At 42.3% G+C, this 23,017-nt stretch overlaps 1 protein-coding gene across 1 annotated transcript in view; it reads right to left on the bottom strand.

Moving 5' to 3' along the window:
* Positions 1–13,764: 13,764 nt before the first annotated feature.
* PIEZO2 (piezo type mechanosensitive ion channel component 2) overlaps positions 13,765–23,017 on the bottom strand; it is a 316,515-nt gene continuing 307,262 nt past the window's right edge. Inside the window, exons 52-56 of the mRNA XM_074847751.1 lie at positions 22,701–22,873; positions 20,667–20,783; positions 18,561–18,640; positions 17,005–17,185; positions 13,765–16,124 (exon numbers count right to left, since the gene is read on the bottom strand). Coding sequence (XP_074703852.1) covers positions 15,872–16,124; positions 17,005–17,185; positions 18,561–18,640; positions 20,667–20,783; positions 22,701–22,873 — 804 coding nt within the window. The 3' untranslated portion in view covers positions 13,765–15,871. The remainder of the gene's footprint in view (positions 16,125–17,004; positions 17,186–18,560; positions 18,641–20,666; positions 20,784–22,700; positions 22,874–23,017) is intronic.

Raw genomic sequence — 23,017 nt, forward strand, 5'->3', positions numbered from 1 at the left:
AAGAGTCTGATGCGGTCAGGGAGAGAGGAATTAAGTAGAATAGTTTCACAGCAAGATGCTGGACTCAGGAAACCATCAGAGTACAAAGTGGGACCCAGAAGCAAGGACCACAGGATCAGTTTGGGTTGGGAGGGACCTCTGGAGGTCCCAGGGGAAGCCCCTCTCCAGGCAGGACCAGGCTTGTAGCTACATCAGCTTGCTTGGGACTGTTTGGCTGAGTCTTGAATGTCTAAAGACAGAGATCCCACAAGTGTTTTGCATCCCTTGCGGTAAAAAAAAAGGAAAATTCTTATATCTAATATCTAATGATATCGTTATATATATATCTATCATATCTCATATCTAATATCTAATCTCATATCTAATGGTCTGGCTCCATCCTCTTCACAGTCACTTATTAGGTAGTTGAAAATGGCAGCTAGCTCTCCCTTTAACCACCCCAGGTCCCTCTGCCTATTCTTACTTGTTTCCTAACACTGCTTAATGTTTTATATTGCTTCCAGAGACTAGATCTGGGGTCAGGAAACAGCATTAAATGTAGGTTTGTCATACAAGCTGGATCCCAGTGAGCAGCCTGGGGACTGCCAGAAGTAGAAGGAGAGTGTGTGGGAGGAGGGGTGTCATGAAAGAGGGGTGTCATGGGAAGAGGGAGGAGACTCCTGATTTAGACCTTTGGATTGATCAGCATAAACCTTTCCTATGGCCTGGAATTGAATGGCAATTGAATCTTGATAGCAACTGTCTGGAAGCTCGTGTTGGTGATCCCTGATGGAAGGGGTCAGCTTTTATGCTTTATAACGTTCTTAATAAGTGCAGTACAGTCATGTCTCATAGGCACCTTTTCTGTAGAGGGTTTTTGGTTTTTTTTCCTGGTCTGGATGTTTCTCAGGAAGTGTGCATGATGGAGGACCAGGTATAATAGTGTACCGGTAGAAACAGCCTACTGATTGACTACAATGGCTCAATGTGGCTTTCAATCCTTTTTATAACTCTTTCTTTGCAGCTGTGATCGTTGCAGAAGGTGGCCTTGTGGAGAGGGGATGGGCTTGTGCAACAGGTACTGGGAGTTCAACTCCACTTGTTTGCTGGTTGGTAACTATGAGAGAGGGTGGAGGTCTAGGGGTACTTCCCAGAAACAGAAATAATCAGATGCTTGCACCATGGTTCAGAGCTCAGTTCCTATTCCACTGGCTGAAAGAGTCTACTTAAAAAAGAAGAAATCTTGAATTGTACTGCTTTTGACATCTGAACAACTTCTCTTCTGGTTTTATATGAAAGTGGGATATAAGTTACAGTTGCTTTGGGAACCCATACTTCAGACTATTTGACTTCTGTGAGTCTAACTTCTCAATCTGACTATTCCATTAAACATATAAATTGAATGAGGCTATAAACACCTGCAAGTAAATGTCTTAATTGTTATGTCAACAACATAAGCATGTATGGCTTTTTAAACAGCATGAAGGACCAAATCTTCCACCAAATGGCTTGGAATCTAACTATACAAATGAAAAACTTCTTGCCAAGTCTTGCTTAAATGTAGCACACTTATTTTTATTACAAAAAAAGAGAAGTGAATTGCCAAGGTTTATTTTTCCTTCTTTAGGTGACGTTATCAACCTATACCGACAGGGGTGGTAGGAGAAGGGGAACCTGTGTCCCTGTCCTGCAGCCTGTCTCTGGTAGTGTCTGCCTGTCTGAAAGTCAGGTGCACCTGGGCAGAGATCTGCTCTCCATCAATCTTGGTGCCTTTGTAATGGTGATGTTGACTGCCACAGAAAGCTATACACCATGCTTTCATCCATAGAATCTGTATGGTTAAGAAAGGACAGGTGCAGTGCAGAGTCCTTGTCAGCTATGTGTACATGCAGCTGCCTTCATTACCTCCAACAGTTGTCCCCCATCTCACCGTCTCTTGCCCCTCCAATTTCCTCTTTAATGCTGCCTCTTTTTTTGTGGGGCTACTATGAGTTAGGGCTTATACATGAAAAAATATGGCAGTTGATTGAATTCAACTACAGTCCATTGGAAACAGGTTTTTGAAAGTCAGAAACTAGAATGTTGGCTCAGGCTGACTCACAGTGTCTGACTCTTGGTGAAATGCAGCCAAACTGTGCCGTTGATTAGGAACAACAGTCCTTGATCTATTTTGATCCATCTTGATAAGTTTCATAAGCACAGGTTGGGAAAACTGATGGGGAGAAAAAAAGCTTCAGTTCATAGTCAGCAGCAAGATGCAGTGTATTGAGAGCTGGCTAATCTCTGTGCTTTGTGGCCCTTCCAGATGAATTTGTAATAGCAAAGGAGGAATGTTTTTGGAAATAGGTGTTGCCAGCTGAAACAGAAATCACATTTCTGTAAACACCAGTGGTTGCATTTGATTTTTTCCTCAGAATTAAAACTGATGCTTTTTCTTTAATGGTCCCTCATGTCTGGTCACCCTTGCATCATTTTTCCATATTACCTGTTGCCATAGTATCCAAGTAATGATGCCAACATGATTTGAGATGAGTGAAATTACACGTTGCTGTGTGTTTACCTTTAACTTGGACAATGAGAATATAACAGAAAGCTGCACCAGATGTCTAAAACTAGCAGGGCTGAGAACTATATTTGGGGGAGGCTATCTACATACACAACTTTAGGTCTATCCTTCAGCTGCCTTGTTTAACACTTGCATGGTCAGTGAAGAGACTTGCCCCATTTCAGAACACACATGAGCTGGCAGTCTGTGTTGCCCTCAGCCATATAGGGTGCATGAACACAAGTGTTAAATTTGTGTTCTTCTTTCCTCAGCATATGTTTGAGTGGGTTTTTTGGTTTGTTTTTTTGGGGTTGGGTTTTTTCTTTTTTTTTTTTTTGGCCTTGTTTTCATAGCCTTACTAGAACTTTTTGTGCTAAAGGAAGAAAAAAATTCTGTGGTCTTATGAAAAATATTTAATAACATCATTTTCTTTTCTGAATGCTTTATCTTACTGTTGTTCTTGTGCACATTCTGCCTTGGAGATGATCCATATTCCTTAAAATAATTTCTCTGAGAGCAAACACATAGACTGCATGCAGGGTGAGGGATGGAAGAAGGTTTGTCCTTGTGGCCTCTAGAGACATGCAGAGGGAATGAAAATGCTCCCTTCTGTGTTGTCCTCAGGGCAGTTTGTTCCCTTCTGCCAGAGACATGGGCTCTCACTGATGAACTTCCCCACCTGTTCCTAGGTGTAGTTAAGATTTTTGCTGCTGCCAAATGACAAAAGCTTCTCCAACAAGTGACTGGAAGAATATGTGTGTGTGTTTGTTTCTTCTTCCAGACTGTGTTGAACTGCAGCCCCAAATGCAAATAAAATTATTATCTTTTCTTGCCCATGTGACCTATACTAATATTAAAAGATGAAGTGTTGTAGTAAATGAAGGCTTACAACTGTTTACATGTTGAATAGTTCTGATGGGAGCCAAAGCATGACTAGGAAGGACAAACTTCAAAACGACTGCATTCTCTACAGAGCCCTTTGAGAGAAGTTAATTCCTCTGCCTATTTCATTGCACTTATTCAGCTCCTGATCTGCAAGGCAGAAGAGCTCTTTCCTGAGTTGCTAAGCCCAGGTTGTTTATGTAGTCAGCCTGCTCCCCCAAATCCCATCATCCTTCATATATGCTCTTGTAGTTGGGAGTGAAGGAAACCTCAGCTTGCTGTGGTGAGCTGGAAGGAAATGGTCCAACCTGTTGCTCACAGGTAGTTGGCTGGGAAGATGCCATCTTCACTGCTCTGAATGGCTTGCTCTTTACTTCATCTCAAGGAGCTTGAGCTCAGTGCATGGGTATCAACAAGCCTGACCACAGGAAAAAGGACTCTACCTTAGATTGCAGGCATTGAAATTGACTTCCCCAGGCTGCAGCCGGGACAGTCGGTTCAGGTGTATTTCCTACAAAGGTCAGCGGAAGGTGGCATCCTCTCTTTGGGACTGGCCACTTTGGTTGGTGCCTCCAGCCTCTGCCACTTGAGTAAGTGCTCAGTGTAGGGAGAGCCTCCCTGGCTGTCTTTGGGAGGAGACCAGGGGCCATTCGAATCCATGCTCAGTCAGCTGAGAAGGGAAGGGATGGCTGGAGAGGGGGAAAAGAGAAATGCAAGGGTTGCGTTCTTAGCATCCATCTTCTGCTGCAGCACAGCAGACCCAGCATCTGTCAGAAACCCTGGCGAAGACCAGTGCCCTTCCTGTCATTTGGACCCTGACCAAGACCACCAACAGTTTGTAATTTTTTTTTTAGCTGAAAGTAGTTGAAGTAGCTACATAAATCCCACAACCCTGGAGGAACGGCTGTGGAGTCTGTCTAGGCAAAACAAGCAGGAGAAATATTACTTCATCAACAAAGTACTAAGGATATGTTTTGAATCCACACATCATGAGCTAATTACCAGATGGGCTGAGTACTGCAAGAGAAATAGCTCAGATAGATAGATAAACATCAAAAAGGATGAGTCAAAAAGCCATCTGAAATGCATTTTGTCTCCTTGTTCATACAAATGACCTTCAGTTATTTTGTTTTGCATCTCTGTACTTTTTCATCTGTTATATTTCCTCAGTTTTTTCATGGTGTCTTTTACTAGGGTGGGAGAACAAGAGCACCATTTCAAAGAACCACCTTTGCTTGGTTTCTCCCTGTGCCTCGTGCTAATGCAGGCATGGGAGCCTGTGTGTGCAGTGGGGCGCTTGGGGCTGGAACCAGTGGGGAGGGGTCTGGGCTCACTGCTGTTGGGAGCTCTGCAGCAGGGCCCTGGCAGCTGTGAACACATGCAGATTTTTAAGGGACAGTGAAGAGGATCTGAGAGCTGGCACTCACAAGACCTGATGACAAGGGACAGGGAGCCCAGCAGTAAAAGCCACATTGTCTCAATGGGTGCAGGGAAGAGACCGAGCAGGGTCAGACCATGCAAAGGTGACAATTTTTGTCCTCTAGGTGCCCCTTTGAAGCAGACTTAAGTAATACACTTTGTTTATTTGGCCAGCAAACCAATTGGTAGATAGAAGCATTCCTTGAGGTTTTTTCTCATCTAACTATTTGTTCCTTAATCTGTTTTCTTTTTTCTTTTTCCTTCCCTTTTGAATAACAAAGCCAAAAGCAGTTTCACCCATATTTCTGCTCATCTCTAAAGGCATCAGCCATGAGCGTCATGTTTGTGCTAAGCTGATGGTGAGCTATGGACTAAGAATAAAAACAAATGAAAGCGCTTTTACATATTCCATTTGCCTTTTGCTGGCCAGGTTACATGGTGTTATATCAAGCTTAGAGTATTTGGAGCTCATCCTTATTTTGTGACACTCTTTGAGGGAGAGTTTTTTTTGACCTTTAAAAATACCTTTAAAAGGGTAGAATCCTTCACCTGTGAAAAGCAGGACGGTACCATCCAGTTTTTGTCCTAACCTTCCATATGCTTCCTTTTGAAATGCAATGAGCTTTATAACTGGCCTTCTCTTTTCTCTTTCTGATCCCCACCTCTCTCTCCCTTCCACCTCTCCCCAGCATTGGTTAAAACATGGAGAATTTTTTAGCTGGATGAATATGTAGTTAATACACCATCTTGACCTCCAAGGTTTAGTATTTAGAGAAGTCAGGTGAAAGGGTTCATTAATATTTTACTGCATTACCTCATTCTTGCTGCCACAATGTTAGAAATGTGCTTTCCCTGAATGTTTGTTGCAGGAGTCTGATGGTCACGTCCCCATGAGCCGTTTGTGTCTGCTGGCAGCTCCCTCTTCCACCCCAGCACAGGCTGCAGGAGGCGTCAGCTTGAAAAATTAATGAAAGCTAATATGGCAGCCCTGTGTGATCGAAAAAGACACACATACACATGCACAGATGTGCAATGTCCATCTATGTGTGTGTTTCATATACACACTACTGCTACTTGAACATATAAGACCAGATGGTAAAGTTGTGTAGCAGGTGTTAGCTGGCATCTAGTGATGTAGCAGGATGAATCCCAGCACAGCTGGGCTGTCTCAGGCCCTGTGGAGGTGTTGAATTCCTCACAGTAAGACCAGGTTCCCTCTGAAAAATGATATTGTCTCATCAAAGCCTTTGATGGAGGTTTGGGTTGCAACCACAGCACTGAGAACTTTGGAGATCCTCATGTGTTCAGTTGTGGTACCCCATACCTAGTGGTGCTGAAGGCAATGAGGAAGGAGCAGGAAAAGGAAATGAAAGCACTACGTGTGATGTTACCAGTGAAGGGAAGCAGGAAGAGATGGTCATAATACATCTGAGCTCTGTGTGCGATATGTGTCCTTTTAGATAACCAACCCTAGCTTGGGCTCATGATCTGGTGAGTTCAGGGCCTGGGCAGGGACAGGATTGGGATTTTCATTTCATGCATTTTGCTGGTCACAAGTTGTGATGGTTTAGCCCCTGCCGGGGTCTGAGACCACGCGGGCGCTGCCCCTCCCCCACAAAGGGAGTGAAATACAAAGCCCCGGAGCTGAGATAAGGAGAGGTTTAATACAACAGAGCAACAGCAACACAACAAACAGCAACAATAACAGTGATAACAATGAACAGAGCAAAGTATATCTACCAATACAGGAGTGAGAGGAGCAGATGTATAAAACCACATGCCCCGCGCTCCCATGCCAGGATGTGACGCGCCAGGATGTGACATCTGCACGGTATCTGAATAACCCGGCTAGAGCTCCCCCCCGCCACCCAGCTGCTGGGGAAACTTAACCCTATCCTGGTTAGACCAGGACACAAGTGTATAGGTCATTTCCACATATCGAGGAGGGAGAAAGACAGTTTCCTTCATATATGAATAATCCCCCAGTTATTCTTGAGAGAGGAAAGTCTGCAGGTGCCCTGGTCATCAGTCAGTGTCCAACTAGTCTTCTCCACAGCTGATTATTTTCATTAGATTTCTGTTCTAATAACAGCTCTAAATAGCAGTCAGTGGAACTGGCCTTGGGAGGTGCTTGTCAGGCCAGAAGAGGCAAGGAGAGGTGTTTTGTGGCCATTTGCATGACTTTCTACTTGTGCAGCACATCCTTCAGGCAAATCTTGAAGCTATGTTGTGAGTGATTTCTCATACCATTAACTTTTTCAACTTGAAACATGGGATTGAAGGAGTTTCTTCAATCATAGGAGTCTCACTGAATGATTCTGAATACTATTTCTCCTCCAGCTCTTTTTCTGTTGTGTTAAATGTCCACCTTAATTCTTAATGTGCCCTACAAAGACCTGTGAAGAGAAGCCCTTCAGTACAGTGGGGCAGGCTTGTACTGCACTCATAGCTTCTGCTCCCTTGGCCCTTAAATGAGGAATTTGCCTTTCCTGTTGCATGCTCACAGGTTGCTTTGCTCTTCTTACTTTCCCCAAGGTTTTCATAAAGCATTAGATTTCCTCTGTTTTCCTCCCTCTCAAGAAAGAAGCAACAAAAAATGATCTAAAATAGTCCATATGCACCAAGGGTAGAAATACTGTTTAAATACCACGTGATGCCATGCAGAACAGCAGCAGATTTACTCTCACAGCATTGCCTGGGGATTAGCCAGTTTAGCAAATCAGGGAAAACTGTGAGTGCTTCGATTACACAAACACTGGGAGCTGAACAATTTGCCTTGTCACACATGCAAGTGGGACTTCTGGGATGCCTGGTGTTACTGCACTGGGTATGTTGTCAGAGCAACCGTCCTTGCACTGACTTAGTAAGTACACACAGGTTTCTAAATAGAGCTGAGGAAAACATGCTGCAGCTGAAATCTGCTTCTCCTCCTCTTTTCTGAAGTTGTGTCAGGCCCATCAATGGGTGTGACAAGGGAGTAAATGCATTCATAGGCTGGGAAAGAAAAGCAGCAGGTTTCTTTATTCCCTACGGTCCACGGGAACAAATGGTGGTGGTGATTCTGCTGTAGCAAAGGAAAAAAGTAAAGAGATGAGGGATTTTGGTTTGTGTCTTGAAATGGCTAAAGGAGTGGCCAATATAAATGATACATTTTAGGTACAAGTCAATTTAAACCACGTCTTGGGAGCGCAGGCTTAGCTTTTGCCTGGAGAAGGCTGCTTAGCCATTGCTCCCACCATGAAATTCAATCCCAAATTCCTTAAGAAAAACCATTTGATATAAGTGAAGGGGTTTTTTTTTTCTTTTTTCAGTGGAAATCAGAGAAAAGCAAGAGAATTAATTGAAACTCCTGTTTCTCTTTGAAGACACTGGTGACACCACTCTAATGCTGACATACAGAGGCATGGCTGGGAGCTGCTCCTGCCACAGCCTCTGACACTGGGACAGGATTGGGCTCACAGTCCCAAGTGAGACATGGCTTCTTCCCAGGGCTCAGCCCCTCAGTCTAACTTTTTGGTGAACTTCTTGGCTTTTATTGTGAACACAAGCTGCTATTGAGGCACCTTTTGGAGCTGAACTCCAAGTTGGTTTATGGCTGTAGCTGTAGGTGGTGAGTCCCTGCTGTGGGACCTGGGAAGTCTGTCCTGCATCCTCAGCATTCACAGCCTGCTGAAATGTGAGCAATTTGATTTTAAGTGGTGTCTCTTTAAACAATGTTACCAGATAAATGCTGGAAATGGGATATGACTAAAACTTCAATATATATGACATCGCCTCCTTGGCCATGCCATTTTCCTCATCTCTGAAAAAACAGTCTATTTGAAATAGCAGAAAATCTTTATTGAATTTGCAGTCAGCTCCTTGTCACCTTACAATTGGGTAGTAAAATGCCGACAGGCTTCACATGGGTGTCCCTGCTCTGCCTTGCCTATTACTGCAGTGTTGCACAGGTCAACTGGATGGGAATAAATGGCCTGCACCCCTGTGTTCAACAACAGGGATCACTGAGGGAAATGGAGGGTATGCTCGCCACTACCACATGGTTGTTGTAAGAACTGTTGTAGCCAAAACACAGTTTCCACAATGTAGTGGAAAAATGAAAGCTCAGCCCTGTGAGTCAGGGCCGGCAAACCTGAGGCTACAGAAAATGGGATCATCTTCAATTTAGTGCTTGATGCTGCAGGAACCACCTGGGTTTGCTAGGAGAGGAGAAGTATGAGAACGTGTTTTCTGTCAACATGGTGCCGACAACCGTGATGGCCTTTTACCCCTCTAGCTAACGAGTGCTGTGTCTTAAAGCAGCAAAGTATCACCTCACCTTTTACCTCACCAGAAAATTGGGTAAAAAGAAGAGCAGCTGCTTCAGTTTAAAAGGCGAGTTTCTGGGAAGGTGCAGAAACAGAAGGCAGTGTTCAGCTCCAGGTCTTGGGCTTCTGCCCTGGCCACTCAGCTGCATGCCTTTTTCCTACACAGGAGTGAAGCTAAGGCAGAAACTGCTGAGGGAGACATTTTCAGGTAGTGTAGTTAGCATGTATTTATTTAATTGCAAGAGAGAATGGTAACTGGGGGACACCTTGATGTGGTAACAGTTCACAAAGGATTACAGCTTTTTTGTCTTCTGACACTGGCTGCTGTGTAGAAGGATCAAAAGAGGGGTATAAAGAGAGCCACAGGTGTGTGGTATATGGCAAAGGTGCATGGAAGCTGAAAGCACTCATTAGGAGCAGACCCCAGGGACAACCCCCCTTTGGCACCTTATGTCACATAAGAGAGCAGGCTGAGCAGTGGGGGTTGGGTGGTTGCTGTTGTCCTGATGCAGCACCTCAGTGACATTTACTAAAATGAGCCATAGGGTGCTTTCCTCACAGCTCCCCTGGGAGCTCAAGCATTTTGGAGAGAGCACTGCAGGAATCAAATAAATTCCCTTCACAGTCTCCTGGCTCTCATGTAAAGTGAAGCTCCTGCATAACAGTGACGGCCAAGCACTCAGGAAATTCTCCAAACACTTCTTGAACTAAGGTATTCACCAAATTTGTGAAGAACTCAAAGTAAGGGTGCCAGCATTAGATCTCATCAGACTTGGCCTCCTTCCTCCATGCCTGGTTTTCCTTCTTGGACCTTGAAACAGGCCATATCACCATTTCCTGAAGAAGCACGTCAGAATCAGCATGTACTCTGACAGCACCTGGAAAGCAACGTTCCTACCAGCTAAATAGAGGAACTGTACTTGCTGGTAGATGTGTGCATCAGGCTGGTTGCATTAATCACAATGCTGTTAATATGTGGTAACCATAAGGTGATCTATGATTTGCAAATTTCTCCTTTAGTTTGGCTCACAGCTGTGGTTACCTGCTAGCTAGCTCACTGGGCCAAGTCCAGGGCATCCAAAGAAGTGCCTGGTGGCCAGGCCACTTCCAGAGTGGTCCTATGATGAGGGCAGCACAGCTGAGGAGATGCAGACCCTACTTTCTGGCCACTTTAAACACACAGTGGCTTCCCGAGCAGAAAGGACAAATTGCCATGCTACAAAGCTGCAAGAAGAAAATCCAAACAGATAAAGAATCATAGAATGGTTTGGGTTGGAAGGGACCTTAAAGATCATCTAGTTGCAATCCCCCTGCCATGGGCAGGGACACCTTCCACTAGACCAGGTTGCTCAAAGCCCCGTCCAACCTGGCCTTGAACACTGCCAGGGAGGGGGCATCCACAACCTCACTGGGCAACCTGTTCCAGTGTCTCACCACCCTCACAGTAAAGAATTTCTTCCTAATACCTAATCTAAATCTGCCCTCTTTTAGTTTAAAACTGTTACCCCTTGTCCTATCACTACAGTCCCTGATAAAGAGTTCCTCCCCATCTTTACTTTAGCCCCCTTTAAGTACTGGAAGGCTGCTATAAGGTCTCCCAAGAGCCTTCTCTTCTCCAGGCTGAAAAACCACAACTCTCTCAGCCTGTCCTCATAAGGAAAACCTCTGTTAACCTTGAGGGTGGTTAAGTACTGGAACAGACCAGAGGGGTTGTGACATTGCCAGTTTTGGAGACTGCCAGACTACAACTGCACAAGTCCCTGAGCAAAGTGACCTTATGTTCAATTTTGTCCTCCTCTAACAGTATGAATGGTCAAAAAAGCGTATGTTCAGCACTCTGACTCTCCATGGTGCAAAGGTAGGTTTTGTGAACTATCAGCATAGTTCTGCCCCATAGAGAATACCACAGAAAGTTATTTCAGAGTAGAATAGAATAGAATAGAATAGAATAGAATAGAATAGAATAGCATAATTTCAGTTGAAATGGACCTACAATGATCATCTAGTCCAACTGCCTGACCAATTCAAGGCTGACCATAAGTTAAAGCATGTTGTTAAGGGCATTGTCCAAATGCCTTGTAAACACTGACAGGCTTGGGGCATCAACCACCTCTCTAGAGTGCCTGTTCCAGTGTTTGACCACCCTCTCAGTAAATAAATGTTTCATAACGTCCAGTCTAAATCTCCCCTGGCGTAGCTTTGAACCTGTAGCTTCTCTGGAAACACTAAAATACCAAGTTCTGTAAGGAAAGTAAAACCACTGATGCTTATAAAACAAAATTTATTTTAAGGCTGTTTCTTCTTTTCTTACCTAGGCTTATTCCATCGAAGAGCTGCTCCTGTATTGAACAAAACAGGAAGGAGTCCTAAAACCTGGGAAAATAACACAAGGATCTGTTTCATTTAAGTTTGACCTGGTAACCTTCTAAAGGGCCATTTAATCCCATCCTTACAGTTCAGTCCATTTGTATAGGTTATGGCTTATGTTATCATCTTGTGAGCCATAATTTCTTGATTACAAGGGTGGAAGAGGGAAAACAGGACCTCTCCCTGGCAGTGGTCAGCTCTGAAAATTGGACATGGGCTTACTAAGGTACATCTGTAGGTGCAAGTATTTCTGTATAACTGTACCGTAGCTTTGGACCTGATGACTTTGTTCTGACATTTTGGAGGTGGTTGTTACAGCAGCCAATACATTGTCTTTGGTAAGCTACAGTGACTCTGTGTGAGAGACGAGAAACCAGGCCTGCGAGAAACTAAGAAAAACAGCCTGAGAAAGCAAAAGTTGAGGCTGATTGAAGAAATGCCTCAAACACTCGCAAGACAAAACTATGAGTCACAGGGTGCATAGCGTGGAGGTCAAAGCTGATAAGGCTGCCCTATAACACAAGATGCAGCTGGAGGAGGGAGCCCTGTGGAGACAGGACGGCTCTGCTCTGGTGCACCTGGCCAAATTTCAAGGGCCATCTGTCTGGTGAATGAACTTTGCTTCATTATCCACGAAATGCATATTAAAGTTAACACCCCTCAATATGCTAACGAAGGCTAACATGATCATGCTAATTACATGAAACACCTTACCCCTCCCCATACATGGGATACGTAGGTATGTGGGTTGACCTAGGGGATGGACCCAAGGAAAGTGTGTATAAATCAAGGCGGGGGGAAGAAAGGGGGGGGTCCTGGAGAGTGCAGCGAAGCGAAGAAGACGGATGCAAGGGAAAAAGACAGATGCCTTCTGGAACCCTCGCTGGTGGGATCAGCGCAGAAACCCAGACCGGTGATCTGTATTTCCCCATTCCCTCTATCTCCCTCATTTCCTTTTTCCATTAAGAAATGCAAGGCATATTGTATTGCTTGCCACAACTTGCTATATACTTAGCCAATTATCGTGTGTTCAATTAGTACATTGTGGGTAGTTAATAAATGTTTGGACTTGGAGACTTGTTGTCCGCTCCATTGGGGATTTGCAAATCTGAGTCACTTATCTCCCTCGTCTGAGTGGGACGGGACACTCTGGCAGAATCCTATAATTGTGGCATAATTCAGGTTGCAAGGGACCTCAGAAGGCTTCAGGTCAAACCTCCCATGCAGAGCATGACCAGTTACAACAGGTTGCTCAGGGCTGTCCAGTCAAGTTTTGAAAAACCTCCAAGGCTGAAGATCCCACAGCTTCTCTGGGCACTTGCTCCAGCGTTTGACTACCTTCATGGTGAAAAGAACTTTCTGTTTAATCAGTCTCTCCCTTGTTGCAATTTGTGTCTGTTCCTCTTGATCTACCATGCAGCTCTGCAGAGCTTGGCTCCACCTTTTCTGTACCTCACCATTAGGTAGCTGCAGACACCAATAAGCTCTCACCTTGGACTTCACCTTTTTAAGGCTAAACAAGCCCAGCTCCCTCAGCCCCTCTTTGCATGTTATGTCCTCCAGCCCTCTGCCAGACTCATTCCAGTATGTCAGTGTCTTTCACCAGAGACCCCAAACCTGCATGCAGTTCTCCAGATGTGGTCTCAGAAGTACTGAGTAGAGGGGACTAATAAATTCCCTTGACTTTCAGATGTGCTTTTGTAAATGCAGTCCAGCATGCTGTTGTTTTTCTTTGCCTCAAGGGCGCACCCCTGGCATTGGGTCCTTTTATTGTACAGATGTTCCCTAGCCACCTACCTCATCTGAATTGCTGCATGGGGTTAGTCTGCCTCAGATGCAGGACTCTGCATTTGTCTTAGTTGAACTTCATGAACTACCTGGCAGCTCATTTCTCCACCATCTTGAGGTCTTCCTTGAAAGGCATTCCTGCCCTCCCTGTAAAAAGTGCCCACCCCATGCTCCAGGAGGGCAGTTGACGTATTATCACAAACCTTCACAGACCCATATTTGGTGTGGTCCACAAACTTGGTGAAAGTGCACTCTGTTCTGTCCTCCAGGTTTCTCATAAAAACATTAGATGGTATTGGCCCCAATATTGATTTCCTAAAGATTGCCACTAGAAACTGGCTGCCAGTTTGATTTTATGTGGACACTTGGGCTGAAAGGTTGATCATCAGCAGTACACTTTTCACCTGTTGTAGTTCGCTATCCAGTCCATGTCACCAATTTAACTGTAGGTTGTTTTAAAAAAATAAATAGAAAACCAACAGAAGAATCCTTTTATTTTCAAAGTTTGATCAATCCATGAAAGAAAGAGCAGCACATTTCTGCAAAGCCCAAATAACTGTACAGCTCATTCTGCTGATAGATTTTTCTCACCAGAAAGGAAATGCCTGTTAAAGAGAAGTAACCAGGAAGGGAGCCAGAACGAACGGTGTCCAGCATGGTTCTGCTGGCTGGTACCTTTAGAAACACATTACACCCTTCACACTTCTCCTTCCAGTGTTGCTCTCCTTAAAATCACTGAACACCCAGGTGAGGATCCATCTAACCACAAAGGACATTTTAGCATCCCTGCTGGATCCTATGTCAGGGTTGCCCTCTATATTTTGATTTTCATTCATAGGTCCTATGGAAGAAATGGAGCAAAACTCTCTACCGGGGAATGCTGCCTGGCTGTATGAGCAGTAACCTTTCCAATATACTTTGGAGGAAATCAGGTTGTCTTCCAGTGAGTTCCAGTCACCAAATGATTTTATTGTTACAATATGATGAAGCAATTTTTATTTTGTGCACTTCATGGTGCTCAAAATGTTATTTTTCACAGTATAGAATGGATGTGACAGCATTTGTCATGGAAGCACTCAGCAGAGTATGTTGCAACTTCATTTAGTTGTGCTGTTTTATGAAGTTCTGCAGTAAAATGTGCCAGCAAATTATGTTGTATTAGTTTCTTTCCGGTGATTAACTAATCATTCATATAATAAATAGCAGCTAACTACAAGGAAGAGATTTATTTGTCACAGAGTTAGAAGAATGTCAAACTTTTCCCATTTCATGTAAAAAGGCAGAGGAAAAAATACTTCTAAAATGACTTTGCAACATGTGCTTTATTTTAAGTCATGACTGAATCAAAACTACACAGTATACCCTTTTAACATACCTTACCCACTCAATGATTTTTTTTCTCAATAATTTTTTTAACATGGAATGAAACCTACATTGCAATTGTAAATTTTCATGCTACAATGTTCTCTGATGAGCCATTTGTGTCACTAATAATAGTAATTTAAGAAAAAGGCCATTTTTCAAGCTCATATGTATGTCTATATTTGGGAACTTAAAAAAAACCCGTCTTGGATGTAAAAATGTGACTTGGAATATGTAAACATTTTCATATACCTGAAACACTGGAAGAAGAGTATCAGCTAACAGCAAAACAATAGTTGCCTTAAATCATCGAAATGGGAAAAAGCATGTCATGGGGAGCAGAGAGAAGCACACACTATTCAGTCTTTAAAGGCTTATAAGAAATGAAGTAGCTCCTTAGGTCATTGAATTCACTTTCTTTTTTCATCTAATGGAAAGCAATAACTTTGAAGAGAATGGCCTAGTAGAACACCCCAATAATTCACCATAATTATCTAGCCATTAGTTAACCTTGACTAAGTGTCAAGTTTCAGTTGCTTTTTTTTCCTGAGAAAAGTCATTGATGTTTGATGGAAATGTCTTCTGTGACTGTACAAATAAAATAAGGCATTTAAAGAGATTGTTACTTGTTTTCTTTTTGCTAACAGAGGCTTGTCCACAGTGTCCTTTGTACATCAAAACCTCTGCTTTTCTACAAACGGGTATGGCTAGAATGTCTTCAGTTCCCACTGCGGCCCTGGGTCTTGGGTGTCCTGAAGGCTAGTCAGCGTCCCATTACTGTAGCTTGAAAGTCAGTGATGTACAACAGCATATTGCACAATCCAATCTGTATGGCTCCAGAAAGGGTTAAGAAGGTACACTGGAGTCATCCGTGGGTTCACTCCCTTCTTTTCTCTTTAAATTGTAATTATCGTCTGGAAAATTAAATTAGCCAGACAAAGATGCAAACTTTTTGTTGATTAAATTACAAAGCAGTCCCCAGATTGTAGAGGAGTGGCACATTAAAAACAACAAATCATCCAACCTTCTTCACTGTTGATCCTTAATTTGAAAGGCAGCATGGATTCCTAAGGCCGTAGCTTCCAGGACTCCTTCAGTGAAAAATCATTGCTACCTAACTATAAAAGGCTTAGCTCTTAAGAGAATATTGTGCTTTTTTTTTTTTTTTTTTCTTTAAAATTCAGATGAAATCAACTTGATTCGCAGTGTGACACCAAAGAGATCAATTAGTTTTTTCCCTAGTCCACTTGATCATAGTCTCTGGTGAGCGATACAGGAATATTAGTTTGGCATACAGGTCTTCTTCTAGTTCCAGTTCTCCAGTCTCTCGCACTAAGAAAATGTCAGTACACAACTTCAAGATTCGGTCTACATTGGGTAGCTCCTCAAACATGATGGAGTGAGAGATCCCACTGAAAAATTCACGGACAAACTTTCCTATCACCAGGACAACCGAGGCATATAGTCCCATGATGCTGAAAAGAAAGAAAGGAAAGAGCTCAAATCATGTCTTGAAAAAGGGTCAGCCAAGTGTGAGGCAGCTCATCTACACAGCTAAGTGTAGTCTGTCAGCTGAGTGAACATTGATTTCTAATTAGGATCTTGTCTCTGCTGTGCTGCAGGATGAAGGAAAATAAGGTCTCTTCAAACACCACAGAAAATGGGGAACATAAACAGCTCAGGCTGCTGAGTTAAATGGTTTAAGGCCAGTTGCTGATGGTCTCACGTCCTGTCTGCTACAGCTTGGAAGTCACAATGGGAAATCCAACAACTGCTGGCTGCTAAAGGCAAATGATCTGTCAGGTTTCATATCTAATATTTTTTATTAAAGTACGTGTAACTGGTGACAGACTAACAGTTACCTATCCTCCCCTAATCCTCCTATGAGGAGTTCTCCAAAATCATGCCAGAAGGGCGTATCTCCTGGGAATGCATAGTCTCCTGCCTTTCTCTGTCTGTGGAGATTTATTTCATAACTGTTTCACACCCAGGGTCCTGGCTACGAGATTCGAAAGGTTGCCAAAACTGGGCAGAGCTTGGCCAGAACTTGATCTGTAGCTAAACTAATCTTCTGAATGATTTTACTTCAATGGGAAATTGGTGCAAAGGGTGCTTCTACCTTTTTTCCCACTGGAGAGCAGGTTTCAAGGGTGGTAACATTCCTTACAGATATGAAGCCTTCTACAGATAACATTAATAGACACGAATTTGAAAATCTCACAAAACCCCTTTTTAAAATGTTGTAACGTTCAAATGCTACAACAACAAAAAAGAAATAAAACCCCCAAACCATCAAATAAAGTCACCTCTATCTTATCTGCATTATTTTAATTTTACATAAAGATTCCTTCTTACCCATAGCCAGCCAAGAATCCAAGGCTTGGTGGACTGACTTTATCACTAAATATGAACAGTTCAAGACTCTCTTCAGACGTTTTGTACCTTTTTCCAAGCTGATTCAAAACCCACCACTCACGAACTCCCTCACTGGACACATTTTTGACCAGGGAAACTGTAATGTTTTCCCATCTGCAGTCTATTGGAAAAAAGAAATGTTAATATATATACCAAGAATTGCAAAAGTCAAACTGTTTTGAGGCAGATACTTCATTTTATCTGCGTGATAAAATGACTGAGCAATGTAAGAATAAAGGTTTGTTATAATTCTCCTAAACCCCATTTTACATTATTTCTGTACAAAAGTATATCATCTAGACTTGTGTGGTTTTCTTTTTGCAAATCTAATCTGAATGTGCATTAAATAAATAAAATGTTTCATATCACCTACATTTTATTCTGTACAACTATCAAATAATTTCAGTATTTTCAGGTCAAAGTATCAATGACAGTCAGCATGTCTGCATTTCAGGCCTAAAGAAACACATTTAACCTGGAGGGGTAGTGATCAGCTTCTATATGTCGAAGTGTAAATCATTTATGTCTTGGTATAAAAGATGTTATTCTCTTATATCTAGAAAAGCATACTATCTTATTACGGATACTGTTCACACAGACAGGAGGTGAACTCTGTCCCTCTTGATTTCTGGGGAACATATATTATTGTATACACGAAAGCCCTTTTGAAGAATCTCAGATTAAGAATTCTTTAGGACAGGACCTGAGTAGTGACAGTGAAGCACTCATCACTTATTGCTACTCATAGAGCTAGGTTTAGCCTCAAGAATTATTTTTCCTAATTAATCTAATCATGGTTACTGAACCTTGAACAGTAATGTACTACACAGTAGTGTAAGACATAGCACTGCTACTATGCTCGAGCACCACATTTAACCTCTGTTGAGCAAAGTGTTCTTAGATAAAGACTTTTTCCTACTCTTTGACTCAACAGGTTTTTCACATGCATGTATGTGCACATGCATACATGTATTCTGTATGCCTGTGAGTACCTGCATGCATTCTGATTGGGTAGTAGCACTCTGAAATTCAATGATTTATCTAAACTGGATTCTTTGTAGTCAACAAGGAAGGAATAGCTAAAAAAAATAAATCATTCAGTGTCATTATTTAAGCTGAGGAGCTACATTTGCAGACACGCAGCACTACTGACTGTTTGTGGTAAAGTAGCAGAGAGGTGTGGAGAAGTGAAATTTGTCATCACTTCCTCAGAAAACAAGGGAAAGCAGTTCCTGAAAGCAGACTTGAAGGAATGGAGCTGGACTTAATCTTTAGAGTCCTTACCGTTAAATACAAAGCTAAAATACATCCAGATGCATTTTCTGTCTTACACTGTATTACATCATCTCTCCCCAAGCTTGCAGGTACCAGGTAGAAACCATTGTAAGTGCACTTCAGCCTGAGGTGCCCCATAACAGCTCAGTGAATATGCAAGTGTGAGTGCTGTGTTGCACTTCTTTTAATCATAATCTCTTTTCCATGGTCTGGACACATACCTGTCAATAGCTGCTTTATGGGTTTTGCCTGAGAATCACTAGGAGCCTTGATGTAGTATGGGTACACTGTCTCTAATGTTCTGGAAAAAATGAGAAAGCAAATATTTCATATTTTTATACCTCTAAAATAATTTAAAATACCTAACAGGGCTATACACAGTTCCCAGTAATTCTTGGCTTAACCTATGATTTTATAGCGTTCAGATGTCACATCTGAAAGTTAGCTGGATTTATTAACTATGTTCTGTCAGTACTTCAGCAGGGACCTCCATCCATAATGTTGCCATTCACAAGCCATGAATCCCAACACACCTGGGGCATGTGTTTGCAAGGAATGTAGACTTTATATTTTGTTCCTCTTTTTAACAAAGCTGCTTTTATAGTCAGCTATATAAGCGGCACAAAGAAAGGCAACACATCACCACTAGTAAACAAGCTAGAAAAATATGTAGCTAGAAAAATATGTGGTGATAACAGTTATTGCTTCAGAATTGCAAGATGTTTTGATAATAACACCTGGAAAGGGTGAGAATTTTTGACAGAATCTTTTACTGGGAAATATTTTCACAGTTTGTAGGAGGATTTTAAACTTAAAAAGAAAGATGTTTGTAAAAAGTTCTTCCACTGGACTCAAAATTAAATCACCTTAAGTGGGAATAAATTACCAGCATCCAGAGAGAAAAATATTTCATTAAAAGCAGAGATACTGTCTTAACTTTTTCCTCAAATGACTGAAAAATTCTAGGTAAGGGGAGCTCTCAGGGAAGTTCTGTGACACTTTGCTACACTGCATACACCAGGCTGAGGAAGAACAGAGGTGGCCAATTTAAAATCCCTCCCGATCACTCCAGCAGGCCCAAAAGATAGGTAAGAGCTCAGCAGCTAAGTTGTCCCAGCAGAGGTGGTGGCAGAAAGCTACCTGCTGAAGTAGTCAAATGGCTACTAGCTGCCACAACCATTTTTCCTTTATGACAAAGTAAAAAATGCTTAAATCAACAATATTATTGCAACATGGGCAAATGCAGGTATATCTTCTATGTTACTGCTTGCCTCCTGCAAAGAGAAAATTATGAATTACTTACCTCTTCCCACAAAAAAGCAAAATCTACCCTCTTTGGCACTATATCACCTTAGGAAATATGCCTGCATCCTCACATGGTAGAAAAGTAAAAACGGCATAAAATATTTTTAAATGCAATGATCAGATGTGCAACAACAGTCTGTTTGGATGTACAAATGTGCACGGCTGCAGAAGAATAGTTGTGCACAGAAAAGACAAATCTCATTTCCACTTACTAACATATGAACCTCTCAGAGTTTTCACTATCCCAGTTGGCCTCAGCTTTAACTTTTCAACTCTTGTGGCCACAAATCATATCAGGTGGCCTTCAGGGATGGCATGTTGGCTTAGCAGTATTTAAAGACTATTGCTGTAAAGTAATCCCCCATGAACAGGCGGAAGAGGAAGCGACAGACTCCTTTCAAATCTGAAAGGAGGCACCACTGCTGTTAATGCTATAAGGCTATATCCATAGAACAATGTTTGATATTTATATGAAGAGCATGCTCTTTCTGTCTTGTGAATTTCCATTACAGGAAAAGATCTGATGTCAGAAACGACTGCAGATGTTACCCTTTGACCACAGTGATTTAACACTTCCTTGCCAATCTAATACTATTCAAGAATAACAATGAGAAATACAGTCTGAATGGTTATTCAGAACAAAAAAATCATCAATCCAACATCCTCAGATCAAGTTGAACTGAAGTAACTCAAAAGAGAGTTTAACTGTGAATATACTGCAATGAACTTGTGCTTATCCAGTAAATCAAAGAAAAGTAACTAATAGCTTCACGATGCTTGTTGGTGGTGATCCAGTGTTCATGGTCTTCTCAGCCTACATTTATCATAGGAAATAAGCTTTTACCTTTAATGTTACTATTATGCGACTTCAATGCTGTTGGCCTCTGTCAATAAGGCTCCAAAGTTATTAGAGGGGGATAGATGGGCAGACAAATGATACAGCTACACAAGCCTGACCTCCTTAGGAAATTACATTTAAAAAGGGAAGGTTTGCATACAAATAGGCAAAGAAAATAACTTACACCTTTTCCAGTTGCTCTCCAGACATCATTGTAGCAATATCTTTTCTGGTGTTCTGTGGTAGGACAAAGGTAAGTTTATCTGATGCTATTTCGGCTTTGGCACCAAGGGTGAGATTTCTGTTGTAAGTAAAAGGGAACATTGTCAACCTACAATGAGAGCATAACCTAAACACGTGTTTACTGAACGCTAGAGCCAATTGTCTAACTAGTCTAACTGCTCTGACCCTGGCTATCTTAGTCTTTGCTAAAGCAACCATCATGCTACCTGTACCTGAGATGGTGTGTTTTCCCATGGAGAATATGTAGCAGCCTTAAGGGTATATTTTTCTAACTGACTATGAATTACAGAACAATGATGACAAATTAATATAGTCTTGCTCATTATGTCAGTCAAAACAGAATGGGAAAGGGAGCATGCCTGCTCTGACTTTAGGCAAAAGGACCATATGCATAACCATACATTCTGTACCAGGGCAGCTAAGGATGCTGCAGTCAGCTGCAGCTTCCCAAAATCCCACCTCAGCCCAGCAGAAATGTGTGGCTAACAGGCTGATAGGACCCCCATGCCTCCCCCAAGACTTCATGCCAGCTGCAGAACACAGCTGGGGCAGGATCAGATTTTGCACAATGCCTTGTGCCATGCCCTGTAGTTGGGATGCAGCAGCTGGGGGAGGCAGCTCCTGGGTTGCTGGGGGCTGCAGTGAATCGTCCCTGGCAGATGATGTGCAAAGGCAGAAAGCGTGTATGCTGCCTGAGTGTCACTAAAAGGCTCATCTTACAGCTGCTTGTTGTCTCCCGGCCTAGATGAAAGACAGAAGTTTCCCTTTACAGAGAAAAAGTGGAAGGTCACTGTGGTAAGTCTTCACGACTTTCAGTCATTCAGAGTCACAATGTAATCCACAGGATATAATTTGAGAGTGAAAAAGGTCTCTTTCAACTAGTGTATGAATGTTTGTAGTTAGGCAAGCATATGGGCAAACTGAGTAGCAGTATTAAAAATTAATATAAGGTTCAGAAATGATGGAGTGATGTAATTCACTAGCTAATACTGTATGCTTCCAGGAAAAAAAGAGGGGTCAAATAAAGTTGAATTAAAGGTGCAGATTCATTACAAACCTATTTTTGACTGTGGAAGGACTGACCCAGCATGTTCAGAGCTCCCATAGTGATTCAGCTGACCCGCTTCTTGTGCACAGTCTTTTGCTGAGGATTGCTATAATAATCCAGCGTCTGCTTCCAACAAATCATGCAGATACTGGGGCTACAAAGGTACTTAATTTCCATGGAGTGATGACTTAACTGCAATTTAATCCAGCAGTCTACAGGGATCCCAGCTGGCAGACGGTAGCCAACAAACCACCTTGGTGACTGGGTGTGCTCTAGCCTTCATGCAACTATATATTTTAGGCTGTCTCTTGCAGAAACTTCATTGTAAAGTAATAGTTCACTGAGGCCAAAGGAACCACAAGTAAACAGGCAAAGGTCTCAACAAAATGGATCTGTGCCACTGTTATGCTATTTGCATAACAAAGTCTCTGATTATATGTGTATCTAAAAAATAGTTTGTGTCAGTTCCACACTCCCATAATAAAAGGACCAAGCAATTCTGTTTGTATTTCCTCACAGTTTTTCTGTCTTAGCTAGGTGTAAGTATTCAGTTCCCAAAAATGCTAACAAGGTTGTTCTTTGGGGCAGTTTATTTGAACATCTTCATCTAAAACTGGCTAGAATTTTCATACTTTCTCCTCCTTCCACTCAAGTCCCATTGAAAATTCCACCCTGCCTTTTTAAATAATGTACTTGGAAGTGGCTCCACTTCTCTTTTTATTTTTTGAGAACTGCAGGCAACAAATGTTTTCCTGGGTAACACAGGTCACTTCTCTCAGTCTCTATCCCTCCCACTTTCAGTTTTTTTTGCTCTGCAGTACAACAGAATTTGCTGAAAAACTAAACCAAAAATACAGCATGGAACTATTCTGCTGAGTGAATGCTTGGCAAATGATCCATCAACCTCATAACAGCCATGTTAATTACCTTTGAATGCTCCATGAAAGAACTACAGTGAACTCAGCTGAAAAATCCAGCAGTCCCTGTATCATTTTCTCTCTACTGGGAGGGCTGATGGTCCATAAAGAATTTGAATTTCCCTCTAGATCTGCTAGAGTTATGTCTTCTTTTGCATAGCCCTCTAGAAACTGCAAAGCAGCCTGCAGGTTCAGGAGAGGAAAAGAAAATTTCAGTGAGGTGATATTCACAAGACACAGAGCCACATTTCCCAGTCAGGCAGAATTGTAAATGTTCGATTAATTGTAAGTGCAGTGGTTTGCACTGATTGTTTTCCTGAGTTACCA

Source organism: Strix aluco, chromosome 1 (genome assembly GCF_031877795.1).
Source record: "Strix aluco isolate bStrAlu1 chromosome 1, bStrAlu1.hap1, whole genome shotgun sequence".
Classification (NCBI taxonomy): Eukaryota; Metazoa; Chordata; class Aves; order Strigiformes; family Strigidae; genus Strix; species Strix aluco.